Source organism: Anabrus simplex, chromosome 4 (genome assembly GCF_040414725.1).
Source record: "Anabrus simplex isolate iqAnaSimp1 chromosome 4, ASM4041472v1, whole genome shotgun sequence".
Taxonomy (NCBI): Eukaryota; Metazoa; Arthropoda; class Insecta; order Orthoptera; family Tettigoniidae; genus Anabrus; species Anabrus simplex.
The window spans coordinates 47,931,315-47,949,984 of NC_090268.1; the positions used below are offsets into that span (position 1 = coordinate 47,931,315).

General features: G+C 39.1%; 1 protein-coding gene across 3 annotated transcripts in view; it reads right to left on the reverse strand.

Annotated features, from left to right (window-relative positions):
* Window positions 1-3,838: 3,838 nt before the first annotated feature.
* The window catches only part of O-fut1 (O-fucosyltransferase 1), a 96,182-nt gene continuing 81,350 nt past the window's right edge, over window positions 3,839-18,670 (reverse strand). For all 3 annotated transcript variants that reach the window (XR_010859772.2, XM_067145057.2, XM_067145056.2), the window contains one exon: window positions 3,839-5,571. Coding sequence is in view for 1 of the 3 variants with exons in the window: in XM_067145057.2 (XP_067001158.2) it covers window positions 5,551-5,571 (21 nt within the window). In the remaining 2 variants the exon portion in view is untranslated. The remainder of the gene's footprint in view (window positions 5,572-18,670) is intronic.

Genomic DNA, 18,670 nt, shown 5'->3' on the forward strand with positions numbered 1-18,670 from the left:
GAATATTCTGTAATAGGGAACATGCATGATCCGGGGTTTTAATTAAAAATATGCTAATCTGATTCAAAATTTCATGCAGAATTCAAAAATGTGATCAGAATGTACAAATAATAACTCCAAACATGATAAAAATCTACGAAAATGTCACGTCACGCAAGTACGCGATCTCATTGGTCTGACGTCATCGTACAGGTTGACTGAATTAGCAGACGAAATAACACATAGTGTGCTGTGAGAAGCAGGATACACTTCGCGTATTTCTACTTTACGTTAGTGTCTAGTATGGTTAAATTCGAGGTCTATACATTGGATAATAATCTGAGTGGTATATTTTAGACTTAAAATGAATCCTGCGCAGACAGTGAGGCAGAAAACTTGTAAATAGTGTAGAGTTCCGATGTGCAATAGCACATCGCATACCATACCAAACAAATTGTTTATACATGTTCCAAAGACGCTAAAACTAGGGAGAAATGGATTTTGGCGAGCCGGAGAAATGCTGGTGATATATCGGAAAAGTCTACAGTTTATTTTTTGAAGATTTTAACGTATGATGAATTTGTTTGAATTTTCAAATCACTTTTCCATGTCAGCTGTTCTAGTGGTAAAACTTTAAATTTTAATGTACGATGCTTTATTTAAATGCTTCAATTACATCTTGGAATATGAAAGTAATAAACAGTACATTAAAAATTGCTGATTATTAAAGTATTCTCCAAACCTAACCTATGTTTTGGGTGATCCATGTCAAGATAATAAATCAAAGGGGTTATGAACCATTTTGACAGCTCTAATTCTACCAATATATCTTGGCATGGGACAGTTATGTATGTCTTTATTGAAGAGCTTAATTGGTAAAGAAATTTAGGCCATATCTAAATACTCTATAATGTAACAAAGAATAGGCGTGTACATCATGAAAGGAAACAACGTGAATTTAACAAATGTATAACTCTACACAAAACCAATGCTTGTCTGTTGGGGTCTTATAAGTTAACAATGCTCAATTATAATAATTATCATAATATTAATGAAATAAATAACATAATTGCACACAGGTGAAAATAGTGATGTAGGTGTTTAAAATATTATCCAACTTAGCCTAAGTTTCAGGTTATACAAGCCAAGTCAATAAACCGAAGGGTAAAAATACCGCGCGAGTTGGCCGTGCGGTTAGGAGCGCGCAGCTGTGAGCTCGCATCCGGGAGATAGAAGGTTTTGAACCCCACTGCCGGCAGCCCTGAAGATGGTTTTCCGTGGTTTCCCATTTTCACACCAGGCAAATGCTGAGGCTGTACCTAAGGCCACGGCCGCTTTGTTCCCATTCCTAGGCCTTTCCTGTCCCATCGTCGCCATAAGACCTATATGTGACGGTGTGACGTAAAGCAAAAAAAAAAAGTAAAAGTCACAGCACCCAGAGACATTCCTGTATTGAGCGACTAAAATGTCACCAGGACACTTTTCTTTCCTGATATGCTCAGCTTGTTAAAAGCCAAATGTAATTAATGTTATTGGCTTCACGCCCCGCTAACTACTTCTACGATTTTCGGAGACGCCGATGTGCAGGAATTTAGTCCTGCAGGAGTTCTTTTACGTGCCAGTAAATCTACCGACACGAGGCTGACGTATTTGAGCACCTTCAACTACCACCGGACTGAACCAGGATCGAACCTGCCAAGTTGGGGTCAGAAGGCCAGCACCTCAACCGTCTGAACCACTCAGCCCAACTTGTGAAAACTAGATGAAGTCATATTTATCTTTATCATGTTTAACTTTTTCCCTCCACAAAGATATTTAATTATCTTTCATGGGCCCCGGAAATGGGTAGGCCAGTTGCCCCAACACCACAGAAGCGGACTAGTACTATAATGCTACCTATATGTTTATGTTAGTGCTGAAATCCGATTTCTTACTTTACTAATGCTGAAAGCCCGAAAATGTAATGTTATTCTTTAATAGGGGAATCAGTCTAGAAGGAAATGTTGAAAGTGATGTGAAATCTATCCAGGTTCGTTGTTATCCTAATACTATGGTTTACAGTACATTGCACGTATATAAAGAACGCCACTTACAAACTTGCTTGTTATCCGCTAATTTCTGCGGCCACAAAAGTCACATTTTTCAAGAATGATGACATCTACACATGGTAGATTGTCTGACTGTGCTGTTTTGAACCTTTCTTCTGTCATTTCGAAGTTATTCGCGATCATGAATAATAAACAATCGGCTTTTAGCAACGGCTGATGCACAACGGCTGGCAGAGCTCCATGCGGTACTGGATCGTGACGTCACAGCGCGCCGCTTACGTCAGAGGCCGTTTCACTCGCCTTGCGGAAAGGCACTATTAAATATTTTTTTAATGGTAGAAAACAAGGCAACATACCACAATGTAATACGTTTACGTACTATTTCATTGGTGTACTTTTCAAAAAAAATATTTTTGAAAATGATGCATGTTCCCAATTGCAAGTCAGAGTTGCTATGTCTAGTATAATCTGCTGCTGTATGGGAACTGTGTGTTCAGCTATAGTTACAACAGAGATGCAGTGGGTAGTGATAGACGGAAAGCAACTTCGTCAAGATCAACTACTCTGTTACATATTCTGCTACACGTAATACAATAACATTCTTTATAAAAAAAATTATTTGCCAGGCTGAGTGGCTCAGAGGGTTGAGGCGCTGGCGTTCTGATCCTAACTTGGCAAGTTCGATCCTGGCTCAGTCCGGTGTTATTTGAAGGTGCTCAAATACGTCAGTCTTGTGTCGGTAGATTTACTGGCACATAAAAGAACTCCTGCTGGACAAAATTCCGGCACTTCGGCGGCTACTGCATGGCAGTATGATCTGGTTCCTACGTTCTTGTATGGCAGATGTTAAAGTACAGTGCATGAAGAGTACACAAACAAATTACTTTCAAAGAACTATGAAAAACCACAACCTTAATTCAAATAATGGTCAAATTTTATTTTCATCTAGAAGTACTAATCTACATTCCAGTAAGCCTATAAGTTCTCCAATAATTTAATGTTTGGAAATGTTGAACATCCTTTTTGTCCTGGGTCAACACTGGCTATTTTTAAATGGATCTCCCTATCAAATGAATAGTTCGCTTTTCCTCAAGCTTGCTTCTAGAGAATAGTTTCTCTAGTAAGTCAGAAACAGTTGCTATCCTGCACTAAAGATGAAATAAGCAACATAAACCATACACAATCACTAACCTCACTTGTACCTTTGGGCATATGTTCATTGAAACCTTTTGTGTTGTTTTTGGGTGTACAATACCCCCCCAGCCTCAATTACTTCCCACAAGTTTGGGAACTTCCTGTATCTAAATCTATCACCATGAAAGTGTGTAGTACACTGACTTTCTGCCCTCTTAGCTGAAGTTCAAATCCTGACAGATCCTGGAGTATATATTTTCACTTGAAAAATCACATGCCATCTGGCCTTCAAACACTACTAAAAAAGAGCCAAATTAGCTTCAGTGACTCCAGAAACGATAGCAGTGCTTTGTTCAGTTTACCGCTATGAAAGCCATACTAAGCCTTCGCTATATGATGCACAAGAAAATTACACTGACAAAAACGCCTTGTTAGCAGACTGCACATATTTGAAGAAAAAATTTATTTCCAACTGATTCACAAAGTAAGTTCTTGTTTTTTGAAAAGGCTTGAGAAAATTTATCACGGGATGCCATCGTTGCTCTCTGCACACAGAAACGTTTCTGAGAATGTTAATTTGTTCCTTTCCATTACTTATACAGAGGTGTAACAGTAAGGTATGGCCAAACTTTCAGGACATTTCTCACACGTAGAAGAAAAAGAAATGTTGAAGAACATGGGTTCAGGAACACTTTTATTTCCATGTTAGAACTAATTTTCTACCACTCTACATAGTACATTAATCATGGGAAATGCACGGGTACAGAATGTACCATTATACCATACGAAATGTTCATAATGCCCTTCGTTAGCATTGATACAGGCATCAACCCGCCGTCATCACACCTGGGATGATAGATGATCTTTTGACGAGTTCACAGTATTTCTGCACTGTATAAATTCTATCTGGTGGTATTTGAAGGTGCTCAAATATGTCAGCCTTGTGTCGATAGATTTACTGGCACATAAAATAACTCCTGTGGGACTAGATTCCGGCACCTCAGCGTCTCCCAAAACCACAAAAGTAGTCAGTGGGACATAAAAGTAATCAATTTTTATTTAATTGTGAATAACATTTCATCTGTTTTTGAAGAATTCCTGAACTGGATTTTGTTTTATTTCATATCTTTTAGCAAATAAGCAGTTATATTAATATTACCAAAGAAGATCCAATATACAGTGCTCTGGAGGTGAGACATTCTAAAAGGATGTTGCACATATATTACAACAGATTAAACTAAAATGTGCTTCATCATCATCATCATATTCTAAAGGCTAAGCCTAGTCGCTGCAGCCACAGATGTCTATCTTGAGCCAGTCTTTTCAACTCAGCGTAGGTCTTGCACTTCATCTTCAGAAGCAGCGAATACAAGTATACGTGACCTTGGTCGACTTAGAGAAAGACATGTGCTGCTTCTTTGTATTTTCTTGGACCACACACAGTGCTAAGTACACATTACTTTGTTCTTTAAAAATATTACATTGTATTTGTATTGCTAGTAGTCGGAAGTTGAGTATTAACTATTTTTGAAGAGGTAAGTTAGCTTAATGGTAGTCAATAGACTTGAGAATTACGATCATTTTGATAAAAGCAACTTGAGACCTGCACTTCGCAAGAGAAATGTTTGCAAGAAGTTGTGGTTCGCATACAGGTGCAATGAGTACAATACTTTGACGCATGAGGTTTAATGACATTCTCAAAATTTTTGGCAGCTGCCCACAAGAATCTTGAGCCAGAATTCCCATCCTTAGGAAACACGTATACAGAAGGAGTGAGCCCTGGGAGGCAAATTCAATTCTTCAGTCAAGCAGATACTATACCAAACTATTATATCTACGAGTTTATAACATTTACAGAACACTTATGACATCATCATCATGATCATTATGATTGAGAATGCCTTGGATTTTAAAAAGTCATGTTAGTGCATCATGTCACTCATTTCATGTAGATTTACCTTACAACAGTCACTGAAAAGTATTTTCCCCTAGATTTTGTTGAGAAATACATTGTACTCTTATTTATTGATGCAAAGCAATTCATAATCACCATGCATGCAACAAACAGTATATTTGCTGATACTTTTACTGCTTGATTCACATGAACAGGCTGAAGCATCTGCTATCATTTCTTACAACTAAAAACTTGAGAAATCAAATATAATTACAATGTCCAAAGTTTTCTCATATAGAAATTGTATGGAATATCCATACATACAATGTGGTCTACTTGGTCCCATGCCTTGTATTCTTTTCATCAATGTCAATAAAAAATTCTGATCTGTGGTTCTGTAAATGCATCCTTCTAAACCACAGTGATCATATAAAAACGTCAAGTTATGCAGCAAGGATAATTTCACAGCTTTTTTAGTATCACGTGCAAAAGTCTTCATTGTGGTTGGCTCTTCATCTGGAACAGAAAAAGAGAATATTTTAAAACATATCTTGTATAAGACGGCTAAGGATCATACACAGTTGAGTTGCTTTATAATCACCACCACCTCAATTTGACACCGGTAGAGTATCTCAAATGACGTGAGCTGATTTGGTGGGTATATAAGGTGTGCAGTAGGCCACCCACATACGTATAACTTCAATTGTATGGCTCCATGGCTAAATGGTTAGTGTGGTGGCCTTTGGTCCAAGTGATCCGAGGTTCAACTCCCGGTCGAGTTGGGGATTTTAACTTTCATTGGCTAATTCCCCTGATGGGGGATATGGTTTTTGTACCGTTTCCATCATTAGAATTCGTCTTAGGTAGGGTCTCATGCTCACAGATATGCAGGTTGCCTGCAGGGCATCAACTTGAAAGACCTGCACCAGGCCTCTCTCTCTCTCTCTATATATATATATGGCAATATATATATATATATATATAGAGTATCTCAAATGACGTGAGCTGATTTGGTGGGTATATAAGGTGTGCAGTAGGCCACCCACATAGGTATAACTTCAATTGTATGGCTCCATGGCTAAATGGTTAGTGTGGTGGCCTTTGGTCCAGAGAGAAAGAGAGAGAGAGAGAGACACACACACACACTGACTTCAATCACTGGAGCCCAGAGCCCCGCGCTGATGTACAAAAGATTATCCGCATCTGCAAAGGGTTATCTGCGGATACTGTAAATATTTAACTACAGTATATTATACCCAAGGTACTGAAACAGATATATATGTTAACATAATACAATAGGCCTGATACCTGGCCTCAGAACCCCTACAGTCACAGGTTTTTGAGGGATTTTCTCCTTACAGACTATAAATCTCATGTTAGATCCATACTGACAGTTGAACTTCTTACAAATTGTACAAAATTGTGTTGATTATCCTCCTAGTCAATACTCAATATTACATCCAATTAAGATGACATTTTACATAGACATGGTATAGGCTTTTGGGCTTATGCAGTGGCAAGAAAATAAGGTGCAATTCTTTACGTTTTGCCGAGAACTATGCCCTGCGTCATCAGAAAAAAATCGTGACTGTCCTCGAGAAAGGCTTCTAAAACAATGAGCTTTGAATTTAGACGTTACCCAATAGAAGTGGAAAAGGTATGTTCATTTGTCATCAGATAGCAACAATGGCAACTTTACATAGACATGCTTCGACCTGGTAAAGGGTCATGCTCAGTAAAATATATATATATATATAAAATAAATTATAAACATTAGACATACACAATATGAAGTGCTTGTTTAAAAGCTTTTAAGCAATGAAAATTTAAAATATGAGGTGGTGATCGTTAAACAGGCCTCCAGCTCAAAAACTGTTTTGTTTTAATATTTTCGTTGTCCCATGATGTAGTTCAACTGATATCTGTACACTGCTGACTATTCAGTACCATTAGCTTATATAGTGTTCTATATAACTAGGACTAGTTTCGACCCCACACACATTGGGTCATATTCAGCCATGATCAGTGGCGGCTCGTGCTGAATTATGTTGGTGGTTCTGCTCTGTGACGCCCAGTCCACTGTAATAGACAAATCTAATTTCGTATTGGATACGGAAAGTGCCAACTGAACTCGTGTGCATACGTCCTCCAACCCTGCAGAAACACCTTACTCCATGTTCTATCAGCCTTGAAATTCCCAAAAATGTACAGAAAAAATACAGGTTAACATAGATATCAATTTTGTAAGACCCCGATTTCGAGAGATATCGACGTAAATAACTGACTTGTAAAAAAAAAGTTAAAAATTACAAAAAAGAAGCCTTTCTGTTTATCAAAAAATGTTGATCTAGTAGGGACACGCTCATATTTACAGAGGTTGCGAGACCTGCATACATCTTTGAGAACCGGCTTTCTTAATGGAGGGAGAACATCATCTAATGGTATTAACATTCCTATTTTCGTTTTCATTATTACCTGACTCCAAATTCACTATGATTATGGAGAAACATATTCATGATTACTTGTAGGATGTTCATTCAGTTCCAGATGCAATTCATTTTACGGCTTGTCTCATCTTGCCAGCTGTATTGTGAAGAGTGAAAGACTATGTATTAAAACCTTTGTCGAAAGGAGGTCAGTTTAAACCCTTGAAAAAATTCTTGGCCACAGTGTTATTTAAAAACAAGGTACCAACCCGGAGTGGTAGATAACATTTCAATACAAATTGTCAAGCTAAATCTTTCGTCCCAAAGAGGGTGATAGTCCAAGAGAGGCGATAGTGTTATTTACAATTGCGTTTGGGAAGGAAGTGTCAACGATTCCAAGAATTGGGACGTTTCAGCCATAGAATTAGTAAAATATATGTTTAAAAAATATAGGTTTGAAAAACAACGATGGCAATAATTTGTCTACTCAGCCCCATAAACTCGTCAAGACTTTTAGGCCTAAAAACTCACTCATTCGCTTTGTACGAAAGTGAATGTATTCGGCTGTTGGACAGAATTATGCCTAAAGTCCTGGCCATTTTCACAAAAGGTAGAGAAATATACATACCCTAATCTTAAAGCACATTGAAGATTTAACACGAAGTGTAAATATAATTTGTGTGATTTAATCGCAACTGAACACTGTCCTTTTTATCACACATTTCTCCTGTATTTAAGCTATTTGGGCCCTCTTTCTATTGGACAGTAGCATCCCAAGTATATTGTAGTATCTGAGAATGTTGACACATAAGAATGTTAAACCATATCAATATCCACACAGGTCTCTAACTACATTGATGAATAGAGCGGAGCTAGCTTTTCGCCAAACAGCTAAGGTTTCAACATGCTCTGCCCGCTGCAGTGATTCTCTCGTAGACGGTGGCGCTGGTGCTACCTACCTCTAGTATATTATTTATTAACTCTGCGGTCTCAGAGACATGCTCCTAATAGGCACTCGAATAGGCCAGTTGTGCAGTTCATACAGTACCTTATGGGTGACTCTTAGCCTCCTCACTTAATTTACAAAAGGAGTACATTTATTGTTCAACCTATTCAAAAATGAGAGTGATAACTTGTTATCATGGCCTCCTGTCAGAAAAAACCTGTAGTTAAGTGTGTTCTCCTAATGTCTGTTGTTTACAGATCTAAACAGGGTTGCCAGATCACTAGTATCTGAGTGGGTATCGACCTTTGGCTCGATAACAACACTCGCCGCGCCTGGCCACGATCCAACTGGAAAACATATGCTCACATACAACCAATAATAAACAATATGGTATGACTCAATTTACAATACAAATTTAAAACATTGATGAAGTCCGACAACACATCCAAAATTGAAATCAAATGACACATCAAAACTGCTGCGGTTTGTGCCGAACTACTAGTGCTAACCGTTACGCTAAAGTAATGGTTTGTATGTAGCTTGAAGGGGAAACATTCATAACTTGAATAAGTATTCCTTCTCATCAGATGTAGTGATCTGCCGTTTAATTTGGTTTGAAGTGAATGTCTGAAAAGAAAATACGAAGGTCGATCAAATATGAACAGGATTTTTGTTCCTTCTGCTATGCTTAAGGAGTGGGGAATGCGTGCTGTTAGATATTTCCCGCCATTTCGGCAGTAAAGCTCACGATGTCAGAACAACAGGTGTACCTCTCCACTGCAAAATGCATAATTATAAAATTTCTTGCTCGTGAAGGAGTTACAGCAGCAGAAATTTGCCAGAGATTGACTGCACAGTTTGGTGATCAAACATTGTCAAGGACGCATGTGTTTGCCTGGTATACAAAGTTCAAGGAAGGACGAGAAAACATGGAAAAGCAGCAACACGACCGCCGTCCTCGGACCAGCCTTACAGACGAAAACATTTGTGCGGTTAAAGACGTTATTGACAACAATCGACGGGCGAGAGAGTATCAGAAATTGCAGAACAAGTCAAAATCAGTTATGGGAGCTGTCAAGCAATCATCACAAACGACCTACAGATCTATAAAGTGTGTTCCAGATGTGTCCCTTGCCTTTTGACGGAAAATCTGAAGTTGAAACGTTTGCAGGTCTGTCAGAAGCTTACAGCAAGGTTTGCGGAAGAAGGTGATGCATTTTTGAGTGGGATCGTCACCTGCGACGAAACATGGGTCCACCACTACACTTCCAAATCCAAACAAGCCAGTAAGGAGTGGCGGAGGAAAGGGGAGGCAGCACCAGTGAAAGCCAGGACTCGACTGTCAGCTGGCAAGGTTCTTGCAACTGTTTTCTTCGATCGGCGAGGCATTTTGCTGATTGATTTTTTTCATGAGCGATGCATAATCAATGCTGCTTACTACTGTGAGCTGTTGAACAAGGCCAGAGTTGCATATCGCCGCAAGAGACGAGACCAACCGATTCGACAGGTCATCCTCCTCCACGACAATGCACGGCCCCATACTGCAGCTCTAACTGTCTCTAAGCTACAGGAAATGCACTGGACTACACTTGATCATCCTCCTTATAGCCCGAACTTATCACCCTGCGATTTCCATATGTTTGGACCGCTTCAAGAAGCTCTAGGAGGGCAATGATTTGAAGATGACGAGAGTGTGGAAGACTTCGTGCGCAACTGGCTGGTGACACAACCCTGTTTTTATTTTTACGATGAGGGCATCAAAAAGCTGCCCATACGCTGGGACAGATGAATTTCCAAAGCAGGAAACTATGTGGAAAAATAAATTGTAATTGTCCTGTGTTTTTCAATAAACAAATTTAAATAAAAAATAAAATCCTGTTTATATTTGATCCACCCTTGTATTATTATTGCTTGTTGCTAGTTTAAAGGGGCCTGACATCTAAGGTAATTGGCCCTATTATTATTATTATTATTATAATACAAATACATCGCAGTTGGGAAATGTCCCGGTGGCAGTGGAAAAATAAATTGTAATTGCCTTGTGTTTTTCAATAAATTAATTTAAATAAAAAATAAAATCCTGTTTATATCTGATTCCATACAACAGGCTACCACAGAAGCATTAGATTCCTTCTACCAGAAACAGCTTATTTTTTGAAAGGAATTTTCATAAGAATTTAAGTATTCTGATGTGGATAGGGTCCCATTTTCCTATTCTGAGACCGGAATTCAAATCCCCCTTAAGTCAGTACACTGAAGCTACCAGCACTGCATGTCATACTTTCAAGAAATGTCATTCAAATTTTAACACTGAAGAATCTTTTTTTACAAGAAACGATGGACAATTTTATGTAAAATTATTTATTGTTTTTATTGTATTCTCAAATAGTTCTTATAAGGATATGGGTTCTTCAATTTTTAAAATTATTAGACAGCAACAATGAGTATCGTAATCTGTTACAAGCCGTTATGGCTGAAGAAGTCTTAAAATAAGGCAAAACATATTCCAAAGTATTTTTAATATTAAATACTAAAATGCAAAAGCATTCATTAAAATTTTGAATTGTGAAGAACCCGAGGAACTTTTAGCAATTAATACAGACACGCCCATCAAAACCCTGCCTGCACTCATAAACTCCTCAACAATCCAAGAGGTGGAAACAGCTCTCAAAGAGTTGAAAAATTATAAGGCACACGGAGAAGACCAAGTTTTCGCAGAAATGTGGAAATATGCCAGTGATACAGTTCAAACATCCTTACACATGGCCCTAACAAAAATCTGGATAACAGAAAAGTTCCCCGAACATTGGACCACAGCCATAATCCACCCACTCCACAAAAAAGGAGATAAAAGCAATCCAGATAATTACAGAGGTATCTCTCTCTTAGACTGCACATACAAGATTTTCCCAAGAATCCTATACAGGAGGATCAGAGAGCAACTAGAGGAAGAATTAGGTGAATACCAAGGAGGCTTCAGACCTTGGAGAAGGTGTGCAGAACAAATCATCACTTTAAAATTAGCCATAGCATATTACAAGAAGCAAAACAAACCTCTTGCAATAACCTTCGTGGACTTTAAAAAAGCTTACGACTGTATCCATAGACCTTCAATGTTGAAAATTTTAAGAAATTTTGGGCTCCATCCAAAATTAATTAAATTGATTGAACTCACCTTAACCAACACTAAATCAAAAGTCAAATTCGGAGGGGAATTCTCTGAGCCATTCATCATAAAAACAGGCTTAAGACAAGGAGATTGCTTGTCACCACTGCTGTTCAACTGTGCCTAGGAATATATAATGAGGGAATGGTACAAGAGTAACCCAAAGAACATCCGAATTGGAAGACCCAAAGACAACATAAGTTTAAATTGCCTAGGTTTTGCTGATGACCTTGCTCTCTTGTCCAACAATATTCAGGAAACCAGACAACAAGTTATATCACTACAGGAAATAGCACAGAAAATTGGTCTTGGAATATCTTTTGAAAATACAGTTATCATGTTTACTGACCCACCACTCATAAACAAAATTGCCATAGGAAACCAAGAAATCAAAATTGTAGATAAATTTAAATATTTGGGAGAAATCATAACATATAACCTCAATGAAAAGCCAGCATGGCATAACAGAATAGATAAACTGACCAGAGCACAATATGTTACCAAGAATACCTACAACAAAAAGGGTTTGTCAATAGTAACAAAATTAAAACATTACAAAACAGTCACTCAACCAGAAATAACATATGCAAGCAAAACCATCTTCAAAACATCTAACACTGCACAAATAGACAAAATACTCAAGATAGAGAGAAGAATCATTAGAACGTGCATCAACAAATCATACAAAAAAGATGGTTACTGGAGAGTAGCTTCTAATGAAACAGTCTACAAGGAAATAGAACCAGTAATGAGCACAATCAGGAAGAAACACATTTCATTTTTTGGACATCAGGACACCAGAGAACAGGATCATCAGGAGAATAATAGAAAAATTATGGAATAGTAAGTGCAACATTAAGTGGATTACAGAAATCAAGTAAGATATGGATGAATTACAAATTACAGTGGAAGACCTAAGAAACAAAACTGATAAAATCAAGAAACTCACAGACAAACAAACCAGACTGCAAATCAGAATCAACAAACAGACAATAGGAAGGGTGATTTCCGATGAAGAAAGAAGGATAAGATCAGAGAGAATGAAAAAGTACTGGGCTGACAGGAAACTGAAAAATTCTTTGTACACTGCTGTTTGTAGAAAGTGAAACACTCGGAAGCCATGATCTGAAACATGCCAAAATCAGAGGACATGTAGAACCATAATAAGTGTTTTAAATTGCAGATAGATGGCGTGCACTTTGGCCCAGCAGTGCCCTTCTGTGTGTGACTGGCCAGGGCAGTGTTACGCAATGCTCAGTCAGTGCGGAGCTGTTATACAAAGTGAAAACATGTACCTAAGTGCCACTATGCCTCGCCGACATCACAGGAGGGAATATCAGCATGTGAGCGTGTTCGAACAGGGCAGAATTATAGGGCTCCGGGAGATGGGTCTGTCGTTCTATGACATTGCGGCTCGTACAGGGTACGTTGCTTCAGTAGTGAGGCGTATGTGGAACCAGTGGAGAGAATAGGGCCGTACACAGCGCCAACAGGGTACTGGACGACACAATGTGAACACAGCGTGAGATGACCGCTATCTTGTCCGCTTGGCCGTAATGAACAGAACAGCTTCGTCCACGGTGTTGGCTCGACGTTGGAGCACTGTAATGGGTGTGGGGATGTCTGCATCGACGTTGTCTTCCGAGGGCTGGACTGGTGGCACGCATGCCATTGCGCCGGCTTCCATTGACCAGCAACCACTAACGCCGTAGACTGCAATGGGCATCTGAACACCGACACTGGCGTGCTGAATGGCAAAATGTAGTGTTTTCGGACGAGTCCCGCTTCAACTTGTCCTACAGTGATGGCCGCATACGCGTTAAACGCTGCTGTGGTGAACGCCATTGGGCAGGCTGTATTGTTGAGGGGCATAGCGGACAAACGCCAAGTGTGATGTTTGGGGCGCAAGTGCCTATAACATGCGATCTCTCCTCCGACGTCGTGAGGGCAATCTGAACAGCTGCCGCTACATCAGGGAGGTTTTACAGCCTGAGGCACTGCCCCTCCTGCAGGCCGTTCCAGACGCCATATTCTGGCAGGACAATGCCCAACCACATGCGGCAAGGAATGTGCAAGTCTTCTTGGAAGAACGACGGATACCACTGCTTCCCTGGCCTGCCTGATCGCCGGATATGTCACCCATTGTACATGTCTGGGATATGGTCGGTCGGCACCTTGTTCGTTCAGGTCCTCCTGCAGTCACTGTTGATGATTTATGGACGCGCCTACAAACCGCGTGGCAGAGTGTTCCCCAGCAGCATATTCAGGCACTCTGATTCCATGCCACGACATCTAGCGGCTCTGATTGCAGCGCGTGATGGTGCTACGCCGTACTGAATTTCCACGGTCACCGTGCACGTACAGTTCTGTAATTGTTATAATTTGTGTCTTGTCACGTCCCTAATATGTGGAATAAATTGCATTGTGATCACAGCTCTCGGTCTTGGTGTTTCACTTTCTACAAACAGCAGTGTATAAAGTTGGCTAGAGTGGTCCAATGAAGGCCATAAAATATAAATAATAATAGTTTTCACTTCTTAAGTGAAGTGTATTGATTGGGTGGACCAATAAACCTAACGCTAGTTCTTAACTTATTTACTTGTTCCAACTCTGAGCCATCTAGTGATATTAGTACAGATGTTCTGTCGACTAAAAGGCAACACTACTGTTTTGGACTTTTTTATCTTGAGACCAAATTGCTTGAATATAGCATTCCAGTCATTCAGCTTCTCTTGTATTTTGGCCTCATTATCACCCCCCTATCACATCATCACCTGCAAGGGCAAGAGCTTTAAACACAGAATTGATGATGAATCTCTTAACTCTTTTCAATACCGTATTTCATAGCTGGTTTCCTTACTTCTCACCACTTGATATAACAGTTTCTTGAGGTTTTTGCTGTCTTCTTCTAGTTTCTGTGCCAATTCAGTCCAGGTTTTCTCATTCTCATTAGAAAAGATTCTTTTTGATTTAAATTTCAGGTCTTCTGTATAGCTGAATGAGTTCTAACTTTTCTTCATTCCTTGTCACACCTTTCTGACATTCTCTATCTCTTAGTCCTCATTTCATTTCTCTAATTTATTATTACAGATTAATAAACTAATAATAATGCTACAATTCTGAAGGTAAGCCTCCCAAGATGCTTGTACCAGACCCAACCTTCTGAACTTCTTACAGGTATATAACATGTTATTAGTAGTGTGCCACTCCACCATTCCAGAAATAAAACTCAATTAAGTTGCAATGAACGCAATTACTGACAATGAAATTAAACATAATGAATAACGTTATAAAATGACATGAAATGAAATGGCGTATGGCTTTTAGTGCTGGGAGTGTCCAAGGACAAGTTTGGCTCACCAGGTGCAGGTCTTTTGATTTGACGGCCGTAGGCGACCTAAGCGTCGTGATGCGGATGAAATGATGATGAAGACGGCACATACACCCACCCCCGTGCCAGCAAAATTTACCAATTAAGGTTAAAATTCCCGACCCTGCGGGGAATCGAACCCGGGACCCCTGTGACCAAAGGCCAGCATGCTAACCATTTAGCTATGGAGCCGGATATAAAATGACATGGAAGTTCAGAATAACGCAATGTCGAAGTATATAGGATCGTAATGGCAGTGATAAAGACAAAATAAGAATTTGAATTGTTAAAAAAAAAAACACTGTACAAAAGACATAAATTAAGACAAGCTTAGGAAGCAAACGTATTGTGATTGAGAAGCAAACTGAATCTTTTAAAATATCAAGAAAGAAGATTTTAAGAAAAAGAAGTTGTTGACATCGACAAAATAACAAGATAACACAAAACATATCATCATCATCATCAGCCAATTCTATCATTACACGATGTGGCCTCTTTAAGTCGTGAACTCAGGTAAGTCTTTAGCAGAACTCTCCAGGTAGAATGGTCTCGAGCAGTTCTCTGCCAGGTAGCACCCTCTTGATGTCTTCGTCCCATCTGTCTGACGGTCTTCCTCTAGGCCTTTGATGATCTCTTGGACTCCGTTCTAACACTAGCTTCGTCTATCTGTCATCTTCCCTTCGAGCAATATGTCCAGCCCATTGCCATTTTAAGGTGGCTATTCTCTCGAAAATGTCATTAACTTTAGTGATTGAACTGATGTCATCTGCTCTCTTCTTATCTTTCCTTGTAAAACCCAGCATTGACCTTTCGCCTCTGCGCTGTCCTAAGTTTCCCTTTCGTAAATTTGTTCAGTGTCCAGGTCTCATAGCCATAAGCCACAGGTAAAATGCACTGATCATAAACTATTTTCTTCAGATTTACTGGCATATTTGATCTGAAGACAGTTGAGTTTCTTCCATACACTTGCCATCCTAGCTTAATGTGTCGAAATATTTCTAGTCTTATATCACCTTTCATATTCATCAATTGGCCCAGATAGATATATTCATTGACCTTCTCTAACGGCATGTTGTTGTTGTTCACAATTCCGGCTGTGACCCACTTGTTGGACACTACCATTGTTTTGGAAAGGTTCATCTTCAAGCCGACTGACTCACATTTCATGGCAAGATCAGTAACTAATGACTGGAGTTTATCATTGTCGTTTGCCAGTAATGCAATGTCATCAGCAAATCTCAAGTTGTTAAGCCTTCTACCATTGATCCTTATACCCTTTCCTTCCCAATTTAACTCCGACATTGCTGTCTCCAAAACAGCTGAGAATAACTTTGGAGAGATTGGATCGCCTTGTTTAACACCTCTTCCGATATGAAATTTTGAAGTTGTTTCACCGACATTAACAAAGGGCTGAAGAGGTCTTGTAGATGTTATTGAGAACTCTGATATAAGCCATTTCAACTCCCTGCTCATCTAAGGCTTGTAAGATAGCTGAATGGCTGATTGTATCAAAATCAACAAAGGCTATGCACAGAGGCACCTGGAATTCATTTGCTCTGCTAATCACTTCACACAGAGACAGAATGTGGTCCATTGTGCTAAAGCTGCTGCAGAATCCTGCTTGTTCACTGGCTGGGCTGAGTCAAGGGTAGAACTGATTCTGTGTAACAAGATCTTCAAAAAAGTTCGTACAAAACAGAAAGCAAGCTTATAGGGCGATAGTTTTGGATATTGTGAATACTTCCTTTTTAATGCAATAATACTATATTTTTTTGCTTTATTCCATGATGATGGGATTGAAGCATTGTGTAAACAAGAAGTGAAGATTTTAGCCAACTGGTTTACTGTTTCATCACCTGTAAGCTTCAGAATATCAACAGAAAGATCATCATCACCGGCAACAGTTCCTTTCTTCATGTTGTCTATAGCATATCTGACTTCCAAAGGAAGTATATCTGGAACTTTAGTTACACTTTTAAAGTCAGGTGCTATTGAAATTTCCTTTGTTTTACTATACAGACTGCTATAAAAGTCTCTAATAAAATTCAGAATCTCCTCCTTTTCAGTAATTCGACCATTGTCTCCATCAATTGTTATGATCTGTTTTTTACCAATTGTGAGCTTACGTTTAACTGCCTTTAAACTTGTCTTGTTCTCTACACTTGTTCTTAAGGTTTCTTCATTGAACTTATGTATATCACTTTTCATTTCTCTTCTTAAGGTCTTACATAGCTCAGAATATTCTATTTTGTGCCAATCATATAAGAATATTAATATAATTGTACCGGGCGGTACACCTCCACGCTGCGAATTCAAATATTGCGCCAGTTGAAACTTCTCTACAGGAGAAAGCCTGAACTTTAACAAACTGTATTAACTCAACGGTTTCTCGGAAGATGTCACTACTGTAAATTTGGTAATTTTGAAGTGTTCTGAACTGTGTCTATTTTGATTTGTGTTTGTTTGCTCCGTATCAAGAAGTTCGAACATACTCTAACAGATGTCGCTACCCAAAACTATGGTAACGCACTCTGGTGCAATGGAATGAACTTTCTTGAAGAAATATTGTATTCCTAAGTTTTATTTTTACTAAATTTTGTTCTGTGGTTTGTGGGTTGGCAATATAAATCCTTTCTTTCCGCCCGTTTTGAATGTAACCAATCATGAATTTACGTAATTAATTTTCCACCAATAAGGTGTTTCTTCCTCGTCTTGTGTATTAGTTTTTGCTGTTGGCCAATAAAAGTTTGTGGGCGGGTTGTTATCATTCATGAAAGATCTTGTATGTTCCACGAGGGTATATAAACTGCTGATTCTCTTGTCCCGGTGCCACTTCAGTAACATCTCTCTTAGTGTGTGAATACGTAGCAGGGGGCGGGAAGCGCCTCTTTCTTCAAGCAGAAGTTCTTCAACAAGGTAATGGCCTGTTAACATCTTTATTTCTCGCTAGCTCAGCAGTTTAACTCTCGGGGAGGGTTCGAAGCCTTTAATATGTAACCTATTACTTTAAAATGTAAATTTCCTTCTGCGTATGTAAAAACTTCTAATCTCTTTTACTATAAAGCGGGGATAGAGAGTGCTTCACCCTCTCAAACTCCCCTTCATTGTGAATTTGAGGTGACTATGTTTTCGTAACCGTTTTTCTCTTCCTTCTTAAAGTCTTAAATTTATTTTGCCGACTGGTCACCTCCATAGATTGGGATTAGCCCCTGTATTATCGGCCTAGCGCCACTTACGTTTTTAGACAAAACGTTGTGTAGGAGTGCAAGTTATTGCCTCCATTCAATTTTGTATTATGGGCCAGTAACTTAACCTGATGTTTTGTTTTCCTCATGTAAAGGCCCTGTAAGGTGGGTATCAAATACCCCTGTTTCCTGGTGTGCCTTGAGGGCAGTCTGAAGTGAAAGTTTGTTGTAGCCTTTGATAGGCTTGTAAAATTGAGAGCGGGTCTGCTCTTTTTCTTAACATTGTAATTAGGAGCAAGTGCTCCTCGTACTTTGGGGTTTTCTGCCCTTCAGCAATTGCGGTTGTGAGCTGAGAGCTCAGGAGTTAGACTTGGGGCTCGAAGCCCAAATCTTGTAACAAAATGTAATTTGTTAATTTGATCTGCTACTTGGTACCTGTTATACTTTGTTAATTGTTGATTTTGAAAAGAAAATATAACCTTTGTTAAAGTTTTAAATTAACTTTAATTTTGTAGTTGAGAC